Source organism: Bos indicus x Bos taurus, chromosome 18, assembly GCF_003369695.1.
Source record: "Bos indicus x Bos taurus breed Angus x Brahman F1 hybrid chromosome 18, Bos_hybrid_MaternalHap_v2.0, whole genome shotgun sequence".
NCBI classification, from domain to species: Eukaryota; Metazoa; Chordata; class Mammalia; order Artiodactyla; family Bovidae; genus Bos; species Bos indicus x Bos taurus.
The window spans coordinates 22,488,655-22,515,671 of NC_040093.1; the positions used below are offsets into that span (position 1 = coordinate 22,488,655).

Consider the following 27,017-nt stretch of genomic DNA (forward strand, 5'->3'; position numbering starts at 1 on the left):
CAAAGTGAAAAGGTAGGCGATTCCAAAATTGTTTCAGCTGCGTATTGAACACAGGAGCCTGAAATTCCCTTGGCCTGCTCTTTGTGATCACCAGAGGCAGCCAGTTCTTCCCGCAGAAGAAGGAAGCGGGGCATGGTCCTTCAGGCAGTGCTGTGTTGATGACGGGGAATGTTTTTTCCAGAGGCCCGCCAGCAGGATGCTCATTGGTCACATGCCCATCCCTTGACAGGTTACTGGCTGAAGAGAGAAGGATTACTGTGATTCGAGCCTACTTGCACCAAACAAAATTGGGATTCTCTCAGCAAGGTAGAAAGAGGGGCACTGACTGCTGAGTGGGCGGGGCTGAGGTGCCTGCAGTCTCCCTGTCTGCATTTACACATACACATCCGCACGGTTAGTGTGTATGCGTGCAGATCACGGACTCTGCTCTAGCAATGTGAGCACCTCTGTATTAGCTTGAATCCCGCTGGTGACAGTAGAAGGCCAGGAGAACAGATCAGGCACCAAGCTGTCACTCCCGCCGATTCCAAAAGCTGCTCAGAATGCACCCTGCCACCTTCTAGCAGTGAGGTCTCCTCCATACAGCAGTGAGGAAGCATGGATCACAAACGTTTGTTTCGTTCCCTGTAACATGCCACACCAGGGGAGGTCCAGCATGTTGTAGACCTATAGAGGTCCCACTGCAGGCCCGCAAGGCCCCTCCACCTTACAGATCAGAGCTGCCTGCAGCCCCACCCCGACCCCGAGTTACCTGGGTTCTCTGCACAGTCTGACTACACTCTTGCCTGGACTTCACCCCGGGGTGGAGCCAGCTGGACCCCTCTGTTGCTCCACCAGTCGTGTCTGTTTAGTGTGTCTTTGTGGTGGGGCTCCAACGTTGGCATCACTGATCTGAGGAGAGGCTCCTGGGAAGGTGCCAGCTCTGTCTGGGGCTGGACCCTCTGCGTCCCCAGGGTCACCAGCGCTGGCTCTACAGTCGGCTCAGCCCACGGTCACGGGATCTAGACACTGAGGCGCCCTTGCTGTGCTGCCAGGTTCCCAATACTGTGCTTTCACCTCCAGGTGAGAAGAGATCCCACAGGCTAACGTTTGAACTGTGTAGGTGTGAGATCAGGGTGGATGTATTATTTTACATCTGATTACATTTTTAGGTGTGTACAAATTTCAAATCTTACCTCCCTGGTAAATTGAACAGTTTGTCACTATAAAGTGACCCTCTGTATCTCTGAAATTGTGATCTGCCCTAAAGTCTTTTTCATCTGACGTTCTCCATCTTTCTTTGATATTTGCATGGTCTATTTCTTCCTATCCTTTAATTTTAACCTTCCTGCATCCTTATGTTTAGCTGTGTTTTATAAACAGCATCTAGTTGTTTTTTCTTTACGTTTACCAAGATATAATTCACATATTAATATCGTACTATTCATCCATTTACAGTGTACAATTTGGGACTTCTCTGGTGGTCCAGTGGTTAAGACTCTGCTTCCAATGCAGGGATGAGGGTTTGATCCCTGATGGGGAGCCAAGATTCCACATGTTGCACAACACCACCACCCCCCCCCCCCAAAAAAAAGGTTTATAATTCAATGCAGTATATAGTTTTTGTTAACCAAATTTGACAAAATTTTCCTTTCTCTTTTTACTAGAGCTTTTGGTTCTTTTATGTTTAATGTATTCATGGGTATATTTGGGTTTAAATCTGTCATTTCTGTGTTTCCTGCTTGTCCTATTGCTCTGTATCTTTTTTCTTGTTCATTCTTTTGAATTGATGGATTTTTTAGTTCTATTTCTTTCCCTCAACTAGCTTAAGTTATACTAGCTTCTCCCCCCCACCAATAATCACCCTGTAAATTCTAGCATGTACATTTTACTCTTTAAAATCCTAGTTAGCGTCCTCCCCAGGAGGAGAATGAAGGCGCTTAGGCCAAGGCTGCAGACGGATGTGGGAAAGGCCACTCCTGGCCACTGGGATGGCAGCACTGTGGCTGGGGCGCCTGGCTTCCACCTCTCTCCCTTCAGCACCCAGACAACTTTTCTTTTAGTTACTCAGGTGATTTTCACACTCTGAAGTATTTGGTACTTTTAACAATGCTTTGCATTAAAACTTTAGAGTGTTTCTAGAATGTTGTCACAAATTCTTTAGGCTTATTTATCGATGTATTATATATACACAAAAGACACATAAGCTGTAACTTTACAGCTCAGTGAATTTTTGCAAAGTAGCCTCCACCCAGATTAAAAGAAGAAGAAGAATACTGCTAGACTGCCGAAGTCCTCTGTGACTGCGAAGAGTCATTGCTCCCCCAGAGTTAACCGCTGCCCTGACTCCAAGAGCAGGTTAGATCTTAGAAAAATCACCTTAGATTAGTTTTGTACTTCACTGGTGGCTCAGATGGTAAAGAATCTGCCAGCAATACAGGAGACCTGGGTTTGATCCCTAGGTCAGAAGATTCCCCTGGAGGAGGGCATGGCAACCCACTCCAGTATTCTTGCCTGGAGAATCCCATGGATAGGGGAGCCTGGTGGGCTACAGTCCATGGGGTCGCAAAGAATTTGGACACAACTGAGCAGCTAAGCACACAGCACATTCTAGAGATTCTGTGACTTTCATCATACATTTTGTATGCTTTGGAGTGTTTGAGAGCCTTCTGTCATTGTGTGGAAGTTGTTGGTTCATTCTTATTGTTGTGTGATATCCCATCGGACAGCTGTAACATCCAGTAACTTATTTACTCTACTAAGGGTGGATATTTGGTTGTTTCCAGTTTGGAGCTTTTAGGAAGAGTGCTCTATGAACATTCATGTGTGGTGGGTATGTACCACTCGTATATACTGATGAGTGGTGTATGTATAATCATAAGGCATAAGCAGCCATAAGGTACTATCAGCCATTGTACAAGTAGATACTAACAAGCAGTTTTCCATAATAGGGTATCGTTATGATGGTATTTGGGCTTCCCTTGGTGGCTCAGCTAGTAAAGAATCAGCCTGCAATGCAGGAGACCTGGGTTCGAACCCTGGGTTGGGAAGATCCCCTGGAGAAGGGAACAGCTACCCACTGTAGTATTCTGGCCTGGAGAATTCCACGGACTGTATAGTCCATGGGGTCGAAAAGAGTCAGACACGAATGAGCGACTTTCACTTTCACTTTTCATGATAGTATTTGAGTCGCCTTAGCATTTCATACTTCCTAAATAAAAGTGAGTAGCTTAATATACCTTTGACAGGGTAAACAAGGCAGATGGTCCCTAGGAGCTAAAAGCTTAAGAGATTCATTTCTTTTTAATTTCTTCAATGATGAGTAGAGTGGGAGACCTTTCTGCAGCTCTGAGCCATGTCACCCCAGAGCCCCCTACCCCCAGCCTGGTGGGCCTGTGAGCCTTAGTTTTTGGCCCTGAAATGCCCCTTCTTGTGGGCATCTTGCTGGTCAATGCTGGCCCCTTCCCACCCATGGGGATGGAACGTCCATGGCCTGCAGCACAGCACAGCTAAGCCAGGCTGATCACATAAGCAGGATTTTACGAAGAGTCAGAATAGTGGAAGGGAAGCCACCCAGGGAGCACCAGCCTCAGCTTATTGTACAAGACCTGGTTCTCTGCTCTTCCCTGAGGGCAGCCTCTGTCCTCACACCCCCCCCTCTCCCAGAGCTCTGCCAGTGAGGCAGCCTCCTGCTCATCGGGGTGGTCCCAGACCCAGCTCACAGGTCTGTGGGGGGCAGCTCTACCATTCGTGACCCTGCAAGGGAGTTTTTCACAGATAGTGATGGGGGGAGAGTCCCATTCCATCAGGAAACACTCACAGTGGCCTCCTAGCCAGCAAGCGTAATGGGCCCCGATCCCCAACAGTTGCCTTGGTGAGGGTTCTCACGGGGCAGGTCGGCAGCTCTTGCCCCATGTAGAGGTGAACAACACAGCATCAGCACCAGGGCACGGTGGTACTGGGTGCTGCACAGAGCAGGCTGGAGGTAGCTCCTTTTCCTGAGTTGGTTCCTTGCAGGAATGGGGAAGCCAGGTGCCTAGGTAGCATGGGGTGGGATGCGGTGCAGCATAGCTGTGAAGGTCTCTGTGGCTTAGGCCAGGAGTCCCCAACTCCCGGGCTGCGGACTATCCTGTTAGGAACTGGGCTGCACAGCAGAAGGTGAGCGGTGGGTGGGCAAGTGAAACCTCATCTGCTGCTCCCGTGGCTTGCATTACTGCCCGAACCATCCCCAACCCCCCACCTCCATCTGTGGAAAGACTGTCTTCCATGAAATCAGTCCCTGGTGCCAAAATGTTTGGGGACCGCTGGCTTAAGCATAATTTGGATGGCACTGCCTTTGCCGTTGCGCTTTTCCTGAGGGACCCACGGGTGTAGTCCATTTATGTCTTGGAGGGGAGGTAGCAGTGGAGAGGGTATGGAATAAGACAGCTGAGTTTGTTGGGAGGAAGTTTATACAGAAGTGCTTACCACGTGTTGTTCCTCTGTCTTCGATAACAAAAAGGTTCCATCGTCACACGGGGTGGACACTGAAGATGAGGAAAGTATTTCTGAACAAGATGGGTTTCCAGGCTCACCTATTCCACCAGAGAATACACAAGGAAAAGGTAAAAAAAAAAATTGTTTTTAAAACATTTCTCGTAAAAGCATTTTATGGCCATAAATATTGGTTCATTTGGAGGAACATATAACCATTGCACCTCTGTACCGTGGTTCCATGATTTTAAGTGAGAATATCCCTGAGCTTTGTTCTTCCTGGGATACAGTGAAAATGACTGCGTGGGTGTTTGGTTGTCTTTAATGCATAAGGCCTTCACTTTGGAGTCCATTTTGCCATTCTGTCAGTCGTGAGAGGATCTCTGGGGGAGCATCGGGACTCAGGCTCTGAAGCTCCACGTGCTCCTTCCTCTCTGCACCCATGACCAGTGCCATGCGGGATGGGCGCGCAGTGAGCTCCTCGGGCTGGCTGAGTGAGCTTGTCTGTCTTGTTCACCAGGCTGGCTCTAGGGCCCGTAGCAGGGCTTGGCCCACAGCTGCCTGTCACTTCAGGTGATTTGGGTGAATGAACGCATGGATATATTTATAATACAGCTTTGGAACGGCATACCTTTGTATATTTTGTTTGGCACAGTGAGAGAATTCAGCTCATTAATAGCAAAGGCCGTTTTCCATTTCCTAATATGTGGCTTGTGTTTGAGAAGTGAGAAGGAGAGCCTGGCATGCAGTGGGCACCGATAACTACTTTATCAGGACCCTCAGGGAATTGCTTGGGCTCAAGGAGATAAGTAAGATACGTGTTAGTCACTCTGTCGTGTCCAGCTCTGCGACCCCATAGGACTATAGCCCGCCAGGCTCCTCTGTCGATGGGATTCTCCAGGCAAGAATACTGGAGTGGGTAGCCATTCCCTTCTCCAGGGGATCTTCCTGACCCAGGGATTTAACCTGGGTCTCCTGCATTGCAGGCAGATTCTTCACAATCTGAGCCACTATGGAAGCCCAGGGCCCAAGGAGATTCTCATATAAAGGGGACTGATTGGAAGACAGAATGCCAGCCTTCTAATACCTGTACCAGAAAATGCCACTTGGTTAGACAGCATATTCTATCCTTGTGGGAAAATCCATGTGTGTGTTAAGTTCAAGTAGAAAGTATGTTTCTTTTAGAATTAATACTTTCTCACTGTAAAAAATGCAGAAATACATGAAGTTAAACATACATAATTGTACTTCCATCAAGTATAATTTTAACAGCTTAGAATGTGTATGTACATACATGATATTTAATTACCTTAAAAAAAAATCTTAAAACACGTCCTGAATATCTCCTTATGTTCATACATAGCCATCCACTTTCCAATGTCTGCATTATTTTTCTAAAGCCTGATGCATCATACTATCAGTCAGAACTAATCAAGAGACAGAAAGTATCTATACATGGTGAGGGAATTCCCTGGTGAACTTCCCAGGTTCGATACCTGATTGGGGAACTGAGTGGCCAAATAAAAAAAGGAAAGAAAGTCCATGATGATTTGAACCGGGAAAGTTTAATGTCAAGAATTACTAACTGTAATGGGATTGCCTATTAAGGGGTAGAAATAAATCTAAAGAATATGGGAATGACAGAGGGAACAGCTGCTTCCTATGTAGTTAACATGGGGCCCCAAAGGGTGCAGCTCTGGCCCGCTGGCAGGTGGAGAAGTTAGCTGAGGTGTGGTGCTAACAGAATTCACTGGAAAGCTGCTGTCTGTAGGGGAGTTCCAGGAGGAGCCGCCTGTAGGGAAGTGCTGCTGGCCATCTAGAAAGAGGGGAGGAGAGGAGGGAGAAAGAGGGACCCAGGACGATAGATGGGGGTGGAGACATCACCCGTGGAATGAGGAACCCAAGCCCTTTCCTCCTCCAGTGTCTCTTTTGCACCCTCTACTGGTGAGGTTTATTATTGCACCACCAGACAAAGGAGAGCTGCTGCAGTAACAGGAGCAGGCAGTAAAGGTGGGGTTGGAAGTTAAAGGCAGTGTTAACTGGCACACTTGGTAACATGAACTTGGAGCACAGGTGGTGGTTGGGAGAGAGTAAAGTTCCTAGAGTGGTTTTTGGCTTGTGGTGGGCATTAAAAGCTCCTGGACATTGTCACTTTCAGGTGGCGTGAGACTTGGCCAGTTCCTTAACCCCACTTCTCCTAAGTTTGAGTGCACCTCTCCTAAGAGTCTTAGAAGGATTAAATTCAGTCATGTGAGTGAAGCACAGCAGGGCTTCCCTGGTGGCTCAGCCAGTAAAGAATCCGCCTGCCAATGCAGGAAACCCAGGTTCAGTCCCTGGGTTGGGAAAATCCCCTGGACAAGGGCATGGCAACCCACTCCAGTATTCTTGCCTAGAGGAGCATAACAGACTACAGTGCACAGCATCACAGAGAGTCAGACCTAACTGAACAGTTAAGCATGCACGCAGGCACACGAAGCAAAACATCCTCCATAAATGCCAGCTGATGGTTACTGTCTCAAGGCTACCAGCCTGAGGTGCCAGCCACCCTGTACCCTAGCAGTACCCAGCCAAGAAGCTTGGACACTGCCATCCTTTGGTCGAGGTACCAGCATCTGAGCAAGTGGACTGCTGCTGGAGGCAGAGGAGGCAGGGAGAGTGGCACCTTCGCCCCCGTGGGGAATGGCAGGTGGAATGGTGGAGGGCGCGGGCAAGGGTGCTGGGAGGCAGGCAGCTCGCAGGCACACGGAGGAGCTCGGCCTGAGCTCTGCAGTCGTGCGAGCCACTGAAGGCGGTCAGGAACGAGCAGGGGGAGAGCGCAGTTCAGAGCTGGGCCGGTTCGTGGGCTGGTTCAGCTCGTGTGCAGAAGGTGAGTGCCTAAGATTGTACTCTTCAGAGCTGTCAGATGTCTTTCTCCGCTTTACAAAGTTCTCTCTCTCTGTTTTCATCAGATGGAAAACATTCTGTTCTGAAATTAAAGGTAAGAATTGTTTTTTTAAAAATGGATTTTCTTTTTAAATAGAATTTCTACCATAATTTCAAAACAACTTTTGTGATTTGTGGGGGAAAAAGCTTCTGTTAAGTGTTCTTTTCCATGGTCTAGTTTTTTTTCTTTCTTTCTTTTTTTGGTTTTTGTTTTTTCTGTCATTGTACACTTTACTATTGAATGTTTTTTTAAAAAGTAGTTTTAAAACATGAAGAAACTCATGTTTTGCATAGTTTAAAATGAATGTAATATATTGAGGGGTTAGAAAACACTTATATTTGCTTTCTACTTTGTAAAATGAATAGACAGTAACCAGTTTGCAGACATGGAAATAGTTCTACTTAACTTTTTAATTCTGTGATGTCAAGGGAGTTTAAAAATTAAAAACTTCTCGGTAGAGTTAATTTATAACCTTATCTACTTTTCAGCAGAAATTAGAAACTTAATATCAGGCTGATGTGTAGTAGAAAAATGAACAAAAATTCAAAGACTTCCCTTTCCTCTAAGTTTTGAGTTGAAAAGGAGGGTCTTGTATTCTTTTCTCAGTGCTTTAAAAACGTGGTTCTGTGCAGCTTATGGGGTCTTTTTGCATATCCCAAGGAGAGAGGGCCAGTTAGAATTTGCTTTGTCCACCTCTGCTCAGCCCCTACAGTCACATCACGTGTTTTAGAATGTGAACTGGTGGCCTGTCACTCGTAGGACCTGCACGTGAACACAGTGACTGATCACAAATAAACCCTGGAGAGGGTGTGGAGGAAAGGGAACCCTGCTGGTGGAAGTGTAAATCGGTGTAGCCACTGTGGAAAATGGTGTGGAGGGTCCTTAAAAAAACTAAAAGCTAGTTATTATGTCGTCCAGCAATCCCACTACTGGGCATATATTCAGAAGAGGAGAAAACTCTAATTCAAAAAGATCCATATATCCCAGTGTTCATAGCAGCACTCTTCATAACAGCCAAGACATGGAAGTGTCCATCAGCAGATCAATGCATGAAGAAGATACAGTGTATATTCTCTCGCTCTCTCTCACACACACACACACATATACACACACAGTGGAATATTACTCAGCCATAAAAAGAATAAAATGCCATTTGCAGCATCATGGATGGACCTAGAGATGGTCATACTGAGTGAAGTCAGCCAGCCAGAGAAAGATGAATATTATATATCATTTATATGTGGAATCTAAAAAATAAATTAGTAAATAAAAGTACAATACAAGTGATCTTATTTACAAAACAGAAGTATACTCACAGATACAGAAAACAAACCTACAGTTGCCAAAGGGGAAGGCAGGAGGGACAAATTAGGCGTATGAAATTAACACACACTACTATATATAAAATGGGTCAGCAACATGGATGGTCTCTGTAGCATGGGGAATTATATTCAGTATCTTGTAATAACCTATAATGGAAGAGAATTAGAAAAATATAGATGTGTAACTGAATCACTTTACAATACAACGAAGCTAATACATTAGTATAAGTCACCTATATTTCAGTCAAAAGATGCCAAACTCATGGACAGAAGGGCAGAAAGAAAGCAGGCCTTCCCCTGCTGCTCAGAGAGCTTGCCAAGAGGGGAGGACTGTTAAGGGTTAGGTTCATTTAAAAGAAACAGGGAATATTAAAGTTTCTAAAGGTAAAAGAAATGAGCAACTACGAGAGCTGAAATGAAGACGGGGGAAGTGCTTACATGTTTGATACATGACTTGTGCCAGGCCACTCTTAGAAGATGCTAAGGTCAATTCGTTACTGTCCTGTTTTTTCCTTCCGTAGGACGAAAAACCACCATTATGTGAAAAACCTCCACTCTGTCCAGGTATTTGCCTTTTGAATTTCATTGTGATTGAAAAACTTACATTTCAGAGAACACCCAGTACAGTCTCACATAAAATAAAGATCACTTTTTTTTCCTGTGAAGGTTGTTGCTTCTGTCCCATTTTTGAAATTGGAAAGAGATAGCAGTTCGTTGAACTTCCTTTAAGTTTGCCTTAAAATAGAGAGTTTATGGGACTTCCCTGGTGTCCTTCCAATGCAGGGGACACGGATTCGATCTCTGGTCAAGGAACTAAGCTCCCACATGCCAAGAGGTGTGATCCCACCCCCCGCAAAAAAAAAGAGAGAGTCCAGACATTCAAACATTGGATGGTGGCTGTATGTCCGTATGGGATGTGCTCAAGCCTGGGGTTGATGGAGGGGGGATTCATGGACCTATGGGATTATGGACAGGCCCTGGGAGGGGGAGGCTTCCCAAGTGGTGCCAGTGGTAAGCCTTGAGAATCCCATGCACAGAGGAACCTGGTGGGCTACAGTCCATAGGGTCACAAAGATCGGACGCAGCTGAAGTAACTCGGCGCTCAGGCAACACGTGCCCTGGGAGAGGGGGCGCATGAAAACGGGGCTCTGCTCAGGGGCTCGAGGCAGAGCTGAGAGGTCCAGAGGTACTTGGTGCCATCCTCTCCCCTCTGCAGCCTGGGGAGCCTCATTAGCTTCCAGAGTGGATACTGTAATTTTTCACTGTGTGCCTCACATCAGTAGTCTGAAAACCCTGTCAAGTAACCAAGACTTTTGTCTGTCCTCCGTGTCGGATTGGCTCTGTTTTCATCATTTCTGTCTCAGTGTTTTTGGTGCTGTGTTCTGGGATGTTGCTGGGGTTCTGACATCTGGCCCACAGGTTCATTCTTCACTGTATGTCTTCTGCTGCTCAGCCCATCCTTTGAATCTGTGTTATTAATGAAGCCCTTTATTTTCATGATTTCTATTAAGTATTGACAAACATCTCTCTGAAATCTTAACCGCACTCATTCTCAAATCTTGTAGCCTGTGCTGCAGCCAACTTTGTCCTCTGTTATCTGGTTTTGGTGCCTCTCTCAGTTCCTGTGGCTCTTGGTGATGTGCTCGTTTGGTCCTTGGGAGTCCCAGTCTGTCTGGGGATGCCATATCTGATTTCTATAGGCTGCTCAGAAGGGGAAGCCAGTGGGCTGTCAGATGTACAGTCTGTCTCCAGTGACTGTCGGCCATAGACAGGGCGTTTTGTCAGCCAGGGGGTTTGGAGGCTCCTCTTCCTCCTAGGTTTCTCCAGCCTTGGGGTCTGCCTGCCTTTCTGTCCTCAGGGCTTATATGTACTGCTTGGCCCAGGGGGACTTGAGCCCTGCTGCTTCTGTCTGGCACCCTAGACAGATACCTCGTCAGTCCTTTCTAGGCCATTTTGTGTCCCCACCACCTGCCAGGGCAAGGCACATCCCTGGAAGCACCCCCACCCCCTCTTGTAGCTGACCTCTCCTTGCATATTTTAGGCTGCAGCTTCCATCTTCAGTCTAATCTCAAATGTCTTTCCTGGATTCCTGGTAGATTGCCTCTTGTTTTCGTGTACTTGTGAAGTTATTCATTTCTTTCATGTTCTAGGGGTTGGATATGTGTGTGTCAGGGGTCAGGGGAGGCTGTCTGGAGCTGCCAGTATCCCTCCCTCCATCTGCCCACAGAAGCTCTGCCCAGGCCAGGAGCCCATTGTAGTCCTCACTTCCTTTAATCTCCCTATGGAATATCACTCTCTGCTTTCCTCCAGTCTTTCTACTCCTTCCTAAATTCCTTTGTAGCCTCTGGTTTTCTTCTCACCCTGGTGCCTGCAAGTAAACTACATGCTGGTGGCTCCTCCCTCTCTCCAGCTGAGGCTCTCTTCAGAGCTTTGGACCTGTGTCCTAACCTGAGCTTCCCTCACCCTGCCAGGCTTGTATTCCTTGTCTGGCTAGATATCTTCCAAACTACAGATCTTGTTGCTCCATTCTTGACTTGCCCCTCCCTCACTGCCCACATCCAATCAGCTGCTGAGCCCTGCCAAGTTTTTGCCCCTGAATTCTTCTCTCATGTCCTTTCCTCTCCGTCCCTACTCTAGGAGCCTTCAGACTGATCTGCCTGCCTCTGTGCTAGGCCTCCTTCCTGTTCACTTTCTTCACCGCTGGCCTCAGCGATTCATCTGAGAGTATAGCCCCTTCTTTCCATACTTCTGCTGAAAGGCTTTCTGGCTCCTGGTGGCCTGCAGGATACAACCTCCACTCTGCATATTACGATAAGAAAAGGCCTCCACTGGCTCCTGCCTTCCCCCTCTGTTACCCTTCTTACTGCTCACCATAGTCTTAACAGATCACAGTCTTTGCTGTATAGGCCACTCTCTTTGCAGGCACTGACATAAAGAAGTTGCTCCTTTGGTTTTTGAGATAGTCTCCTGTAATTCTGATGTAAAATTGTTAATATCAATTAGTATTTAAAACTTTTTTCCTGTCCTTTTTTAGATATAACTGGTAGAACACGTCAAAGATGTATAGAAATAACCAAAGAAAAGTTAGAGGAATTAAAGGAAGAAAATTTGCACCTAAACAATGCAAATCAAGCCCTTACACATGAGCTTAACATAATAAAGAAAACAATGAAAGACCTGCAGTTAAAACTTGAAAGGATGAAAAAAGAAAACGTGAAGCCAAAAGAGGTTGAGAAAGCATCCTCTCAGGAAGGTGAGGACAACTACCTAGTTCTTTTGTTACAGGAAGGAACAGGAATTCAAAATTTTGTACTTATTTTGGAAGTTAATGTTTTATTATAATATTTGTTGATATTAATGTTCTTAATATTTTGGTTTGATTATTTATGGTCTTTCATTAATATCCTTATACTTGTTGAAATTTAATCTCACCTGTTGTATCATTTTTATTATGCTGAAGAAATTCTAGTACTTCTTTTGGTTCTTAGCATAGTATTTTACATATGTTTTGTATCAGTTTTTATCCCCATGAACACCATATGAAAGTGCCTCTTTCATGACATACTTACCAATGTTGAAGATTATATTTTCCTTGCTAGTTTGAGTGGTTAAAAAAAGAATCCCATTTTCATTTAATTTCTGTTTGTTTTATTATTGATGAAGTTGAATATTTTTTTCATTATCTTTGCAGGTCATTTTCTTTCTCTTTCATAAATATTCCCACTTTGGATTGAGATGCTTTGATCTTTTCTGTTGATTTATAGGAGCTCTTTATGTATTAAGAATTTTAGCCCTATGGCACATATGTTTGAGTTTGTTTCTCAGTTTGTTAATAATTCAGCTATGTGTATAGGATATTTTTCTGTTATGATCTATGCCCTTGGTTTCCAGGGGTTAAGAATCCATGATTCCACTCTCAGGAGTGCAGGTTTGATCCCTGGTCAGGAACTAGGATCCCGCATGCTGTGTGACATAGCCAAAATTAGTAACAATAGTGCTAAGGTCATGTAAGTATTCACTAATGTTTTTTCTGTATATTTATCTAAGTCTATTATTATGGCTTTAAGAAACATAATGTGGTTTTCTCTATACAAACCCTATATATTTCTTGTCTTAGGCACATTTCTAGATACTTGATATTATTTGTGCTATCACTTTGTGGGATCTATTTTCTATTATGTTTTCCAATAGAACATTACTATTGTGTGGGAAGGTTATTAGTTCTAGTAAATTCTCCATTTATTCTATATAATTTTCAGAGCACATATTTGTATATCATCTGAAATAGTGACATTTTTTCCAATCTAAAATTTTTATTTTACCTTTATCATACATATATATATCAACTTTCACAAACTTCTAAAACATTGTTGACTAATCAGTGTTAAAAAAACTTATTAACTTTTATTCATTTATATCTGTATAATTGTCATTTGCTGCCTTTGTGAGCCTAAAGGGAAAGAAGGACAGACAATTGACAATTTATATAAAATCGTGATAAATTTAAGTTCTTATGGTATAATATTAAATTTATTTTTTTCAGTAGTTGCTGCACCTGAATTACATTATCTAAGAAAACAAGCTCAAGAACTGGTGGATGAAAATGATGGATTGAAAATGACTGTTCATCGTTTGAATGTAGAACTGAGTAGATATCAAACAAAATTCAGGCATTTATCCAAGAAAGAGGTAATGTTTCCTATTAAGAAAAATCAGTTTTATTGATATTTTAGCCTTGAATTGATTTCCAATTCCAAAGAGTTTATATTTATTATAATTTGGTATAAAAAAAGATACATCCGAAGTACAGTCTTTCTGGGCACCTTTCTGTTTCTCTGTCCATCTCTCCTTTTCTCAAAACTAAAGCAATAAAAGCTCTTAGTAAAAAATTAGGATAGTATAAACATATATAAAGTAAAGGAAGTAAAAGTCCTTGTCTGCTCCATTCTCAGCCTGTTCTTCAGGGTTATAGCTGTTGTTTGTTAGTGCACAGACTTTGAAAAGAAAGCAGACTAGTGTTTACAGGCTCCCAAATGATCTAGCTGTCACAGTCAATGGAGCTTACATTCATGATAGGCATAGGAGCATCCCCTGTAGCTATATACTTGGGCTTAGTGTAGAGAGAGCAGACAAAAACACCCTTCTCTCACTTTTTCCCTGGAATGGGTTTAACTGCATGCTTTCCCAGATGCTGCCTGAATTTCTGGCTTCTAATCAGCCTAAATCTAAATACTGACTGCAGTCCTCCCCTTTGGGAAGCTGATGGATTTGGTACATCCTCAACTACTGGTAACCACTTAAAAATAAAGACAGCAGCTTGGACAGTCACAGAGGTTTGAGAGGCTACCAAGAACATGGGCTAGGCTAATTGATGAGACTCAATACCTATACAAGACCACTCTGTCAAGATGAGAGAGGTGGCTGTTTTTTCTAATGCACAGAAACCAATATAGAGTAAAGGAAAATGAAGAAAAAAGGGAATATGTTCTAAAGAAGGGAACGAGATAAATCTTCAGAAACTGATCTTGCTGCTGCTGCTGCATCACTTCAGTAGTGTCCGACTCTGTGCCACCCCAGAGACGGCAGCCCAGCAGGCTTCCCGTCCCTGGGATTCTCCAGGCAAGAACACTGGAGTGGGTTGCCTTTTCCTTCTCCAATGCGTGAAAGTGAAAAGTGTAAGTGAAGTCGCTCAGTCGTGTCCGACTCTAGCGACCCCATGGACTGCAGCGCACCAGGTTCCTCTGTCCATGGGATTTTCTAGGCAAAAATACTGGAGTAGGGTGCCATTGCCTTCTCCAGAAACTGATCTTAGTGAAATGTAAATAAGTGATATACTCAATAGAGAATCTTAAATAACAGTCATAAAGATGCTCAGCAAAATCAGGAGAGCATGAACAAAGTGTGAATTTCAACAGAGAGATAGAAAAATGTTAAAAAGTACCAGAGATATCATAGAGCAGAGGAGTATAATAATTGAACTGAAAAATTCAATAGAGGGACTCAGCACCAGACTAGAGCAAGTGGGAGAAAGGATCAGTGAACTTGAAGACCAGGTAGTGAAATTCATCTAAACAGAAGAATAAAAATAATTTAAAAAAGAGTGAAAATACCGTTAAGTAGTTACAGGCATTCCAGAGAGTAAAGAGAGAAAGGAGCAGAAAGCTCATTTAAAGAAATAATGCTGGGACTTGCTTGGAGTCCAGTGGCTAAGACTCCAAGCTACCAAAGCGAGGGGCCTGGGTTTGATCCCGGGTCAGGGAACTAGATTTCACATGCCGCAACTAAGACCTGGTGCGGCCAAATAAATAATTAAAAAGAAAAAAATGCTGGGACTTCCCTGGTAGGCCAGTGGACACACATTCGATCCCTGATCCGGGAAGATCCCACATGCTGCAGAGCAGTTAAGCCTGTGTGCCACAACTACTGAGCAAGAGAAGTCACCTCAAAGAGAAGCCTGAACACGGCAACAAAGAGCAGACCCCACTCGCCGCAGCTAGAGAAAGCCTGCATGCAACATCGAAGCCCCAACACAGCCAATAATAAATAAATAAAATATTTTTTAAAAGAAATAACTCTAAAGACTTCCTTGGGGAAAAGAAACAAATATCTTGATCTAGGAAGCTCAAAGAGTTTTAAATAAGATTAATCCAGAGATACCCACATTGAAACATATTATAACTAAATTGTCAGAAGGTAAAGAGAGACTCATAAAAGCAGCAAGAGAAAAACAACTTGTTATATGCAAGGAAACCCTCATAAGATTTATCAGCAGATTTTCCATCAGAAACTTTGCAGACCAGAAGGGAGTGGCACAATATATTCAGAGTACTAAAAGGAAAAAAAAAAAAAAACCTGCCAACCACAAGTACACTACCCAGCAAAGTTGTCCTTTAGAACTGAAGTAAAAATAAAGAGTTTTTAGCACATGCAAAGGCAGAAGGAATTAATCACCACCAGCGTTATAAGAAATGTTGAAGGACCTTCTTTAAGCTGAAATGAAAGGATACTAATTAGTAAAAGTAAAATATGAAATTAAAAATTTCACTGGTAAAGGTAAATATATGGTAAAATTAAAGATAATCTAATGTAAAATTGGTAGGTTAATCACTTATAAATCTTAATATGAAGGTTAGACAAAAATAGTAGAAATATAACTATAGTAGTTTGTTAATGAATACATAAGATAAAAAGATATGAATTGTAACATCATAAGGCAGTGGTAACCTACTCCAGTACTCTTGTCTGGAAAATCCCATGGATGGAGGATCCTGATAGGCTGCAGTCCATGGGGTCGCTAAGAGTCGAACATGACTGAGCGACTTCACTTTCACTTTTCAGTTTCATGCATTGGAGAAGGAAATGGCAACCCACTCCAGTGTTCTTGCCTGGAGAATCCCAGGGACAGGGGAGCCTGATGGGCTGCCGTCTCTGGGGTCGCACAAAGTCGGACACGACCGAAGCGACTTAGCAGCAGCAGCAGCAAACATAAAATTAGAGGAGAATTAACATGTAGTTTTAGAATTCATTCAAACTTACCAATTTAAAATAGACTTGTAAGTTGTCTTCCCAAGTTGTGCAGTTATAAAGAATTCTGCCAAGCAGGAGATGTAGGAGGCATAGATTTGATCCCTGGGTCAGGAAGGTCACCTGGAGAAAGAAATGGCAACCCACTCCAGCATTCTTGCCTGGGAAATCCTGTGGATGGAAAAGCCTGGCAGGCCACAGTTCATAGGGTCACAATGAGTTGGACACGACATAGCAACTAAAGCACTCACCCACCACCCAACTTGTTTTAGGTAAGCCTCGTGGTACCACAAAGTAAAATCCTGTAGTATATAAACAGAATATAAAGACAAAGAAATCTTAGCATACCACTACAGAAACTCAAATCACAACTGAAGAGAGACAGAGAAGAAAGGAACCAAAGGAGTTAACAGAAAGGCAGAGAAGAATGAACAAAATGACAAGTCCATACCTAACAATAATTACTTTAAATATAAATGGGCTAAAATCCTCCAATCAAAAGACAGAGTGGCTGAATGGGCTTACCTGGTAGCTCAGATGGTAATGCGTCTGCCTGCAATGTGGGAGACCTGGGTTCAATCCCCATGTCAGGAAGATCCCCTAGAGAAGGAAATGGCGACCCACTCCAGTACTCTTGCCTGGAAAATTCCATGGATGGAGGAGCCTGGCAGGCTACAGTCCATGGGATCACAAAGAGTCAGACACAACTGAGCAGCTTCACTGGCACTGGCTGAATGCATAAAAAAGCAAGACCCACCTGTGTGCTGCTTACAAGAAACTCACTTCCGATATAAACACTTAGACTGAAAGTGAAGAGATGAAAAAAGGTACTCTGTGGAAATAGAAGCCAAAAGAAAGAAACCTGAGTTAGCTTCACTTATAACAGACAAAATAGACTTTAAGACAAAGACTGTAATAAGAAGCAAAGATCTTAGGATGTAAAGAGGTCACTCTGAGAAGAGGAGATAACATTTGTAAATATTTGCATACTCAACATAGGCATGCCTAGAAATACAAAACAAATATTTTTTAAATATTTATTTATTTGGCTACATTGGGCCTTAGTTGCAGCCCACAGGAGCTTCCTTGCGTCACGTGGGATCTTTGATTGAGATGCATGCAGTCTTGTGGCATGTGGGCTCCAGAGCATATGGGCTTCAGCAGCTGCAGCACGTGGGCTCTCTAGTCGAGGCTCACAGGCTCCAGAGCATTCAGGCTCAGCAGTTTCAGAGCACAGGCTGAGTTGCTCCGTAGCATAGGGGATCTTAGATCCCCAACCAGAGATCAAATCCATGTCTCTTTCATTGAAAGGCAGATTCTTAATCACTGGGCCACTTGGGAAAGTCCCTAAAATGAATATTAACAGACCTAAAGAGAGAAATAGACAGAGTCATATAATAATAGTAGGGAACTTGAATATCCCACATTTATTAATGGATAGATCATCTAGACACATAATCAGTAAGGAAACATTGGCCTGAAATGATCCATCAGAACATGTGTATACAGAATATTGCATCCAAAAGCAGTAGAATACACATTCTTCTCCAGGCATACATGTAGCATTCTCTAGGATAGATCATATATTAGGCTTACAAAACAAGTCTTAATAAATTTAAGAGGATTGAAATCATATCAGGCACCTTTTCTGATCACAGTGGTACAAAACTGGAAATCAAAGAAACTGGAAAAGTAACAAATATGTGGACATTAAATAACATGCTACTCTGATCAACCAATGAACCAAAGAAGAAATCAAAAAATATCTTGAGATGAATGAAAATGGAAATACAACATACCAAAATTTACAGGTTACAGCAAAAGCAGTTTTAAGAGAGAAGCCCAGAGTAATAAACACCTACACTAAGAGACAAGAAAGACCTCAACTTAACAACCTAACTTTATACCTCAAGTAATTAGAAAAAGAACAAACGAAGCCCAGAGTTAATAGAAGGAAGGAAATAACAAAGACCAGAGAAGTAATTTAAATAAAAAATAGAAAAGATCAGCTGATTTTTAAAAATCATACCAAGAATTAACACCAACCCTTCTCAAACTCTTCTAAAAAACTGAAGAGGAAGAGATACTTCTGAACTCATTTTATGAGACCAGCCTTACTCTAATGCCAAAGCCAGACGAGGACACTCCCAAGAAAGTTGTAGGCCAATGTTCCTGATGAACAGGGACATACAAAAATCCTCAACAAAATATTAGCAAACTGAATTCAGCAGTACAGTTGACCTTTGAACAACATGGGTTTGAACTGCATGGGTCCACTTAAGATAAAATCTTTTTTTGAGTAAATGCCTTCAGTACTACAGAATCCATGGTGGGTTGAATCTGCATATGTAGAACGGTGCATGTGGAGAGCCCACTGTGGGACTTGAGTAGGTGTTGGTATCCACAGCCAACCCTAGAACCAGTTCACAGATACTGAGGGATGACTGTATGTTGAAAGGACGGAATACCATGATCAAGTGCTGTTTATTCCTGGGATCCAAGGATAGTTCAGTATCTGCAAGGAAGTCAGTACTGTATTGCCGGGGTCCAGCCCCGGCTGATCCACGGTATTCGAAGGAGAGATGGCGTAGGCGACCTATGTATTTAAATATTCATCAAAGATATAAAGAGTAATAGAATGAGGATAGCTCAGTGAGGAAATTCAGTGGAGAAAAGAGGCTGAGTAGCTTGGTTTACGCGGGAGACCAATAAAACTTCAAGACAAGAAGTTTGCACCACTTACGTAGGCCGCAGGCGTCCTTCCGTTCTCCCGAAGGAAAGGAGACACTGAGGCCTCCCCGGTCGGATCTTAGAAGCCCAGGCATAATTAGTAAGCATGGTGGGTTCCGTGCTCCAGATGGAGACTCAGCCAGAGTGAGAGAGAGCGCAACATGGAGAGACCAAGTTTCGGTGAACAAGGCCTGCACTTTATTCTCCAAAGTAGTTTTTATACCTTAAGTTGTGCATAGAGGATAATGGGCGAAGGGGTAGAGTCATGCAAGGACAGCAGTTCCTGATCCTAATCGAAGCCAGACTTTCAAACTTATCATATGCAAAAGTTCAGGTGAATTACATCATCTTCTGGCCAGGAGGCCTGTTAACATTTTAAGAAACTTATTTTTCTCTAAAGATGATTATTCCAAAGTCAGGAGCCACCCTCCAAAAGCATTAGATAAAGTTGCATTCCTATAGGGCAAAGGTGTGGTGGGCTCAATCAAGAAAAGAATTAACTCAAGGGTCCAAGGTTACAAACATTAAAGCTACTACTTACACCAATTATATTAATCAGTACACTGCCAGGGACATAGCAGGTAAGGGATATGGAGACTTAGCAGCAAACATTGGCCCAACAAGTGAAAAACCCTTCACCAATACAATTTCTAATCAATCTTTCAACTGCTCAAAGGACTCTGTATTTAGACAGTTGAGAACATCTCATGCATCTCACAGTTGGGAGGCTCTGAGCAATCACATGTGGCTGGAAAAACCTATTCAGGCAGGCTAGAAGACTTCCAAAGGAGTTTGTAGGTTGAAACACTATCACACCCAGGAACTTTATTAACTGGAGCTATAAGTTAACTCTTTGTTCAGAGCGAGGTAGTGGGGGACAGCCCCCGCCCCCCCCCCCCCCGAGTAGAGTCAGAGGTGTAGGTGAGAGCACAAAGCAGAAAGTAGGCAGACTCTGGTTTTGGGGGTAGATGCTCGAGAATTTCCAGGAGGACTCCTGAGGCTCGATCCCGCCTTTGTGTATGCCGAGCCTCCTTCCTCATGACCTTTGCCATGGGTGGAGTTCCTCACGCTGGCTCCCGGCAGTGATCCCGGCAGTGATAGAATTCTAGTTGAGCTATTCCAGATCCTGAAAGATGATGCTATGGAAAGTGCTGCACTCAATATGCAATATGCAGTATGCACTCAATATGCAATATGCCGGCTCCCGGCACTGTATATTATACCACATTAACAGAAGTAAGAGTGAAAACTGTAATCATCTCAACAGAGGCAGAAAAATTTGACAAATTTGGCATATTGTCATGATAAAAACTCTTGGCAAACTGGGTATAGAAGGAACATACCTAAACATATAAAGGCCTTATATGACAAGCCCCCATCTAATATATACTCATAGTTGAAAAGCTGGACGCTTAAGGGGCAACACAAGGATGTCTACTCTTATGAGATTTATGCAACGTAATACTAAAAATCAAGCCAGAGCAATTTGGCAAGATACAAAAGGCATCCACATTGGAAAGGAAGAAGTAAAATAGACTCTTCTGATGACATGAAATTATATATAGAAGACCCTAACGACTCCACCAAAAAAACTGTTAGAACTAATAAATTCAATAAATTTGCAGGGTACACAATCAATATGCAAAAATCAATTGTGTTTCTGTACACTAACAATAAACTATTGGAAAGAGAAATTAAGAAAATCCCATTTATAGTAGCAACAAAAAGAATAAAATACTTAGGAATAGATTTATTATGGAGATGAAACATCTGTATACCAAAATCTATGAAACATTGGTGAAAGAAAGCAAAGATGATGCAAACAAGTGAAAAGATATTCTATGCTCAAGGATTGAAAGATTATTATTATCATGTCCATACTACCCAAAGGGATCTACAGAATCAGTATAATCCCTATCAAAATTCCAATGGCATTTTTCACAGAAATAGATAAAACAGTCCTAAAATTTGTATGGAACCACAGAAGACCTCAAATTAAATATTAAGTAGTCTTGAGAAAGAAAAACAAAGCTGGAGATAGCACACCTCCTGATTTCAAGCTGTACTACAAAGAAGTAATCAAAGTAGTATACTGTTAGCATGAAAACAAACACATAGATCAACAGAAGAGAAGTGAAAGCAGTGGTCATGTATGGGTGTGAGAGTTGGACTGTGAAGAAAGCTGAGTGCCGAAGAATTGATGCTTTTGAACTGTGGTGTTGGAGAAGACTCTTGAGAGTCCCTTAGACTGCAAGGAGATCCAACTGGTCCATTCTGAAGGAGATCAGCCCTGGGCTTTCTTTGGAAGGAATGATGCTAAAGCTGAAACTCCAGTACTTTGGCCACCTCATGCGAAGAGTTGACTCATTGGAAAAGACCTTGATGCTGGGAGGGATTGGGGGCAGGAGGAGAAGGGGACGACAGAGGATGAGATGGCTGGATGGCATCACTGACTCGATGGACGTGAGTCTGAGTGAAGTCCGGGAGTTGGTGATGGACAGGGAGGCCTGGCGTGCTGCAATTCATGGGGTCGCAAAGAGTCGGACATGACTGAGTGACTGAACTGAACTGAGAGCACAAAACGTGTGTACGGTCAGCAAAAGAGTCAAGCGTATACTATGGAGAAAGGATAGTCTCTTGAGTAAATGATGTTGGGAAAACTGAATATCCACTTGCAAAAGAATGAAACTGGACCCCTATCATACACCATATGCAAAAATCAACTCAAAATGAATTAAGGACTTGAATAGCCAACAAGTATATGAAAAGATGCTCAACGTCACTAATTATCAGGAAAATGCAACTTAAAACCACAAGGAGATAATCACCTCACATCTGTTAGCATGTGTTTTATTAAAAAGAGATAAATTCTGGTGAGGGTGTAGAGAGAAAGGACCCTTGGTTCACTATTGGAGGGAATGTAGCTACTATGGAAAACAGAATGGAGGTTGCCAAAGAAATAATTATCATACCACTCAGAAATCCCGCTTCTGGGTATATATCTAAAGGAAAGAAAATCAAAATCTTGAAGAGATATCTATACTCCCATGTTCATTGCAGCATTATTTATGACAGCCAAGGTCTCAAAGCAACGTCAGGATGATTGGAGAAAGAAAATGTGGTGCATGTCATATGTTTATACACACACACACACACACACACACACACACACACACACACGTATTTCCCAGGTAGCTCAGTGGTAAAGAATCTGCCTGCCAATGCAGGAGACACAAGAGAACCCGGGTTCGATCTCAGGGTTGAGAAGATCCCCTGGAGAAGGAAATGGCAGCCCACTCCAGTATTCTTGCCTGGAAAATTCCATGGACAGAGGAGCCTGGTGGGCTACAGTCCATGGGGCCACAAAGAGTCGGACACAGCTGAGCATGCACGCAGACTTGATACATACACATATGCATGTATATGTTATTCAACCTTAAAGAACAAGGCAGTTCGGTCACTTGCAACAATATGGATGAACACAGAGGGTATTATTCTAAGAGAAATAAGCCAGATAAAGATGGACAAACTGCTTGGTGTCACTTAATATGTGGAATTAAAAAAAAAAAAAGTTGAACTCATAGAAACTGAGAGTAGGATGATGAATGCCATGAGCTGAGGGCTGGGGAAATAGGGAGAGGCAAGTGACAGGGTACAAACTTTCAGTTATAAGGTGGATAAGATCTGAGAATCTAGTGTATATACTGGGTTGGCTAAAAAGAGCGTTCAAGTTTTCCCGTAACATCGATGCAGAGAAACCAGAACACACTTTTTGGCCAACCCAATATAACATGGTGACTATAATTAATAATACTGTATTTTATAATTGAAGCTTGCCAAGAGAGTAAAGTCTGTGTTTCCTCTCCCCCACCCCCCAGCAATAAATGGTAAATATGTACAGTGATGGGTGTGTAATCAGAGAAGAAAGCAGACTAGGTTTTACCTTAGAAGGATCGCAAAATTCGACACCCACTCAGCATGCCACTGTGGCAGAGGCTGTGGGGAATGGCGGGAGGAGCCATTTGCTCAGGTCTGGACCTTGGAGTCTCGTGTGTGTGAGGGACGTGTGGGGGCTGGTGGTGGGGTGGGGTCGTTGGGCTGTACTGCTGTCCAGCCCCACTGGGGGTCGGTGGTGAGGCGGGGAGCCTGGTACGCACAGAGTTCCCATGTGACTCCTGGGAGTTGAGGGCACCTTTATGGGCTGTTTCCTTTCTGTTTGAAGTAGGACTTTAGGTTTAAATGTTTTAAATAATGGCTGCCAGAGTCCAGCTCCAGCAGCCAGGGTTTCAACCTGAAGGGAGGGACGGTGTCGGCAAGTAACGACGCAGCCTCTCAATTTTCTTGGACTGCGCATTTATTTCAAGTTTAAGATTTTCTTTTATACTTTTATGAAAGCATTATGTCAGATGTTTGACATTTTCAGTTCCCCCTCACCCAGATTTATTATCTTCATAAATCATTGTTGCCCTTCAGAGTTCCTGCTTCAGCGATTCTCTCAGAATCAGCTTTACCATCTATTATCTACTTCCTCTTATGTGTCCTATAGTTGTGATTACATTGTAACTCATGCTACATTCCTCAGTTTATTTCTTATCTTTCTAAATCCTGTTTCCCCTAACATCCTGAGCTCACTATTTCTTAAAATGGCTTCTAGCTATTAGTGTCTAAAATTCCTAACCTCTATAAGCTATAGTAAAATATGCTAACATTACAACATTCCTTAAATCTTTAACTTCTAGTTATTTTAATTATTTTTAAGACCTAAATTCAGTAAACTCCTTTGCCATAAACATTTTCCTCACAAATAGGTTTCAGATAGCAATCCCTCCCATGGCCTCAAGCTGCGGCCTACGTGCTCATCCTGGAACACTCTTTTGTAAAAGTCCTTAAACAAATGTCAGTGATTAACTTTATGAATTATTCTCTGAGCACAGCTGTAGAAGGCTTTGTGCCTTCTCATGCTCGTCTCAAGAACAATAAGCACCTTAATATTCCTTTTCAGTCAACTCAGCCGAGGAGAGGAAAAAAAAGTCAGAATCACAAGGCCTAACTCCTTCATCCCGGGTCCGTGCCTGTGGGACAAAGAGAGGGGGTTGGGGCCGTGCCCCCCCCCCCCCCGCCCCCATTTTGTCAGTAATGCCTGACGCGGCTCCCGACCGATGGCTTTGAGATATAATTCACCCATTTTAAGTATACAGTTCAGTGACTTTCTTTGTAGTGTATTCACAGAACAGTTCCACCTTTACCACAATTTCAGAATGTTTTCTTCGTAACAAGAACTCTCACAGCTGCTAGCAGTCCCTCCCTGTTTCTTCCCACCTCCCACATTGGCCCTGGCAACCACTAATCTACCTCCTGTCTCTGTGGATTTGCCTGTTCTGAATACTTTGTATAAACAGAGTCATACAGGGACTTCCCTGGTGATCCAGTGGTTGACTTAGCTGTCCCATTGCATGGGGGGCATGGGTTAGATCCCTGGTTGGGGAAGTAAGATCCTGCATGCTGTATGATGTGACCAAAAGTAAATAAATAAATACAGGATAATATATATAAAAAAATTAAATGGACTTGTTTAATAGGTGGTCTTTTGTGACTAACTTCTTTCACTTAACATAATGTTAACCTTTTTTAAACAAAAATATGATAGCTCCTGGAGTCCTGTGATCCAAAACAGGCTCCCTAGAGTGAGCCAGTTCTCTTTCAAAAGGCTGTGAGCAGGCAGGCCCGGTGACTGGTCGCTGGCCCCTGCCCCCCGCCACGTGTGCACACCACTGTGCCCTGTGCAGCTGCCGCACTCTCCATGACAGTCTCCCCTGACCCCTCCAGCGGGGCTGATCTCGCTCTCCAACCACTGCAGACTTCTGTTTGTGTCCCTTTTAAGGCGCATTCTACCTGTACTACATTTGTGTGTGATGTTAACCTGTGTGAGAAGACCTGTCTCTGAGTTGAACCATAAAGTCCTTAAAAACGACAATTGTGCGGTAATGTCCATAATGACTTAGTGAACTTGCAGTGTTTGCTGAATGAATCATGAGATGATAAACACATTAGAAAGTTTTTGTTGAATAAGGAGTTATTCCATCAGGGCCATTGCTTCTAGCCCTGATGGAACTACTCATATCAGGTTTGGCCTCTTACTGTAAACAACTAGAAAACCAAACAGGATACATAATACAGCTGTTTACAGACACCAGACAGCAGGCTGCACTGTGATCGTGGGGAGAATGAAGATACTAGATGAGCCTTATGATCACCTTGCTTTCTTCTTTATTACTTGTTTGTTTATTTGGCCATGTTGAGTGTTCATTGTGGCATGTAGCATCTTTTGTTATGGCACGGACTTCACTTGTGGCACGGGCTCAGTAGTTGTATGGCAGAGGCTCCAGAGTGCCTGGGCTTCAGTAATTTAATTTGTCTTCACTCTCTGTTTTATCCTTAGAGTTTAAATATCGAAGGCCTACCATCAAAGGGCCCTACACCACCCTGGTTGGTAAGTGAAAGTTATTTAATTTCAGGCCCATATTTTCTGGATTGTGTTTGAATAGCTGTTACAAATCATTCTGAATTAAACCGAACCAATTTTCTTTCCTTTTTAAAGACCTGCCGGTTGTGTTGAGTTGTAAGAAAGGTATTAACCTTCTTTATTCGATTATGTTCAGGTGGATATTAAATACCTGTCCCCCTTGTTGCTGGCCTACGAAGACAGGATGAAAGAGAAGGATGAGCTCATTGCCAGCCTTCAGGTAGGTTGGCAAACATCTCGGAAGGACAAGGTTTGTAAAAGAGAAGACCAATTCAAACCTGGAGGCAACATTTTGAAGACAGGTATACCCACCTCCTGGCAGGTACTCAAGTGTTTGTTACAGGAAGGAAAGAAAGAAGGAGGGAGTGGAGCAGAGTTGGGGTGGGGAGAAGGAAGAGGGAGGGACGGGAGCGGGGAGGCAGGAGGAGTGGCAGCCAGAGCAGGAGGGCTGGGTCGGATTGATGGGAGGGTCTGCAGGGACGGAGAGCCACTGCATTGGAAGCCGTAGCCTCCCAGACAGGCAGCCCAGCATGGACTGGGATCCTGGGATGCAGAGAAGGCAGCCATGAGAGGTGCTCCTTCTCTGGTCCTGTGCAGCTGCAAACAGCACTGGTAAAAGGGACGTTTGGGCAGACGTGGGAAGGTAGGAGACCTTAATGTTCCTTAATTCCATAAAGAGCCAACCCCAGGAAGTCCAATTACCGAGCTGCTGATAGCAGTGGGGAAGTGAGGTTTTTATTCATTTCTGCCTTGCTTGCTCTCTTTCATGGGAATGGCTCCTGGAGCAGAGGAGCCATTCTAACTGTACAGGAAACCTAGGCTGTACTGGTGTTGTAGACACGTGCCATGCCTTGCCGTGCCATGTTACCTCTGTGTTCCCTATTTAAGTGGCCAAAGGTATCTCTGGAGTTGAAGGGATCCAGGGAGGAAAGAGTTGGTTTTTCGGGGCTCCTTGGCTGGAAGGGTCTAAGAGTCATCTAGCTCTGAGACTTCCCTACTGGTCTGCACTTCCTCTGTAGGAGGCATAGTTTCCATTCCTGGTGTCATGGGAAGATCCCACATGCTGCGCAGCTTGGCCAAAAAAATAAAGTAAACAACTTAAAAAAAAAAGCATCACTCAGCCTGTTTTTGTTCTGCTCTCCCATACACATGACCCATGTAATGCCATTTGGAACCTTTCCTCCTGGATTTTCTACTGGACATTTAATTTTTTAAGAGGGTGGATTAATCTTATGCTAATTGGGAGGCCTGCTGTGCTGCGGTTCGTCGGGTCGCAAAGAGTCGGACACAACTGAGAGACTGAACCTGACTGGTTAAATATCAATCCACATAATAAAAGTACTTATTTAGCGCTCCTTCTAAAACAGGGTTCAGGGGACATTTTCTGCAGACGTCTATTAAGTAACTGTTTTAGGCTTTGGGGGTCCTTGGAGTTTGTTTGCAGCCACTCAGCTCTGCTGCTGTATCATGAAGGTAGCCACAGACCAGGTGTGAACAAATGGCATGACTGTGTTCCAGTAAAGCTCTATTTGCAGAATAGGCC

At 43.5% G+C, this 27,017-nt stretch overlaps 1 protein-coding gene across 7 annotated transcripts in view; it reads left to right on the forward strand.

Moving 5' to 3' along the window:
* The window catches only part of CEP89 (centrosomal protein 89), an 85,068-nt gene that overhangs the window by 21,961 nt on the left and 36,090 nt on the right, over positions 1-27,017 (forward strand). For 5 of the 7 annotated variants that reach the window (XM_027516004.1, XM_027516003.1, XM_027516000.1 and 2 more), the window contains 7 exons: positions 4,481-4,583; positions 7,401-7,429; positions 9,219-9,261; positions 11,732-11,950; positions 13,241-13,386; positions 25,391-25,441; positions 25,611-25,694. In XM_027516004.1, coding sequence (XP_027371805.1) covers positions 4,481-4,583; positions 7,401-7,429; positions 9,219-9,261; positions 11,732-11,950; positions 13,241-13,386; positions 25,391-25,441; positions 25,611-25,694 — 675 coding nt within the window. The remainder of the gene's footprint in view (positions 1-4,480; positions 4,584-7,400; positions 7,430-9,218; positions 9,262-11,731; positions 11,951-13,240; positions 13,387-25,390; positions 25,442-25,610; positions 25,695-27,017) is intronic. The other 2 variants (XM_027516001.1, XM_027516002.1) reach the window with 2 other exon arrangements.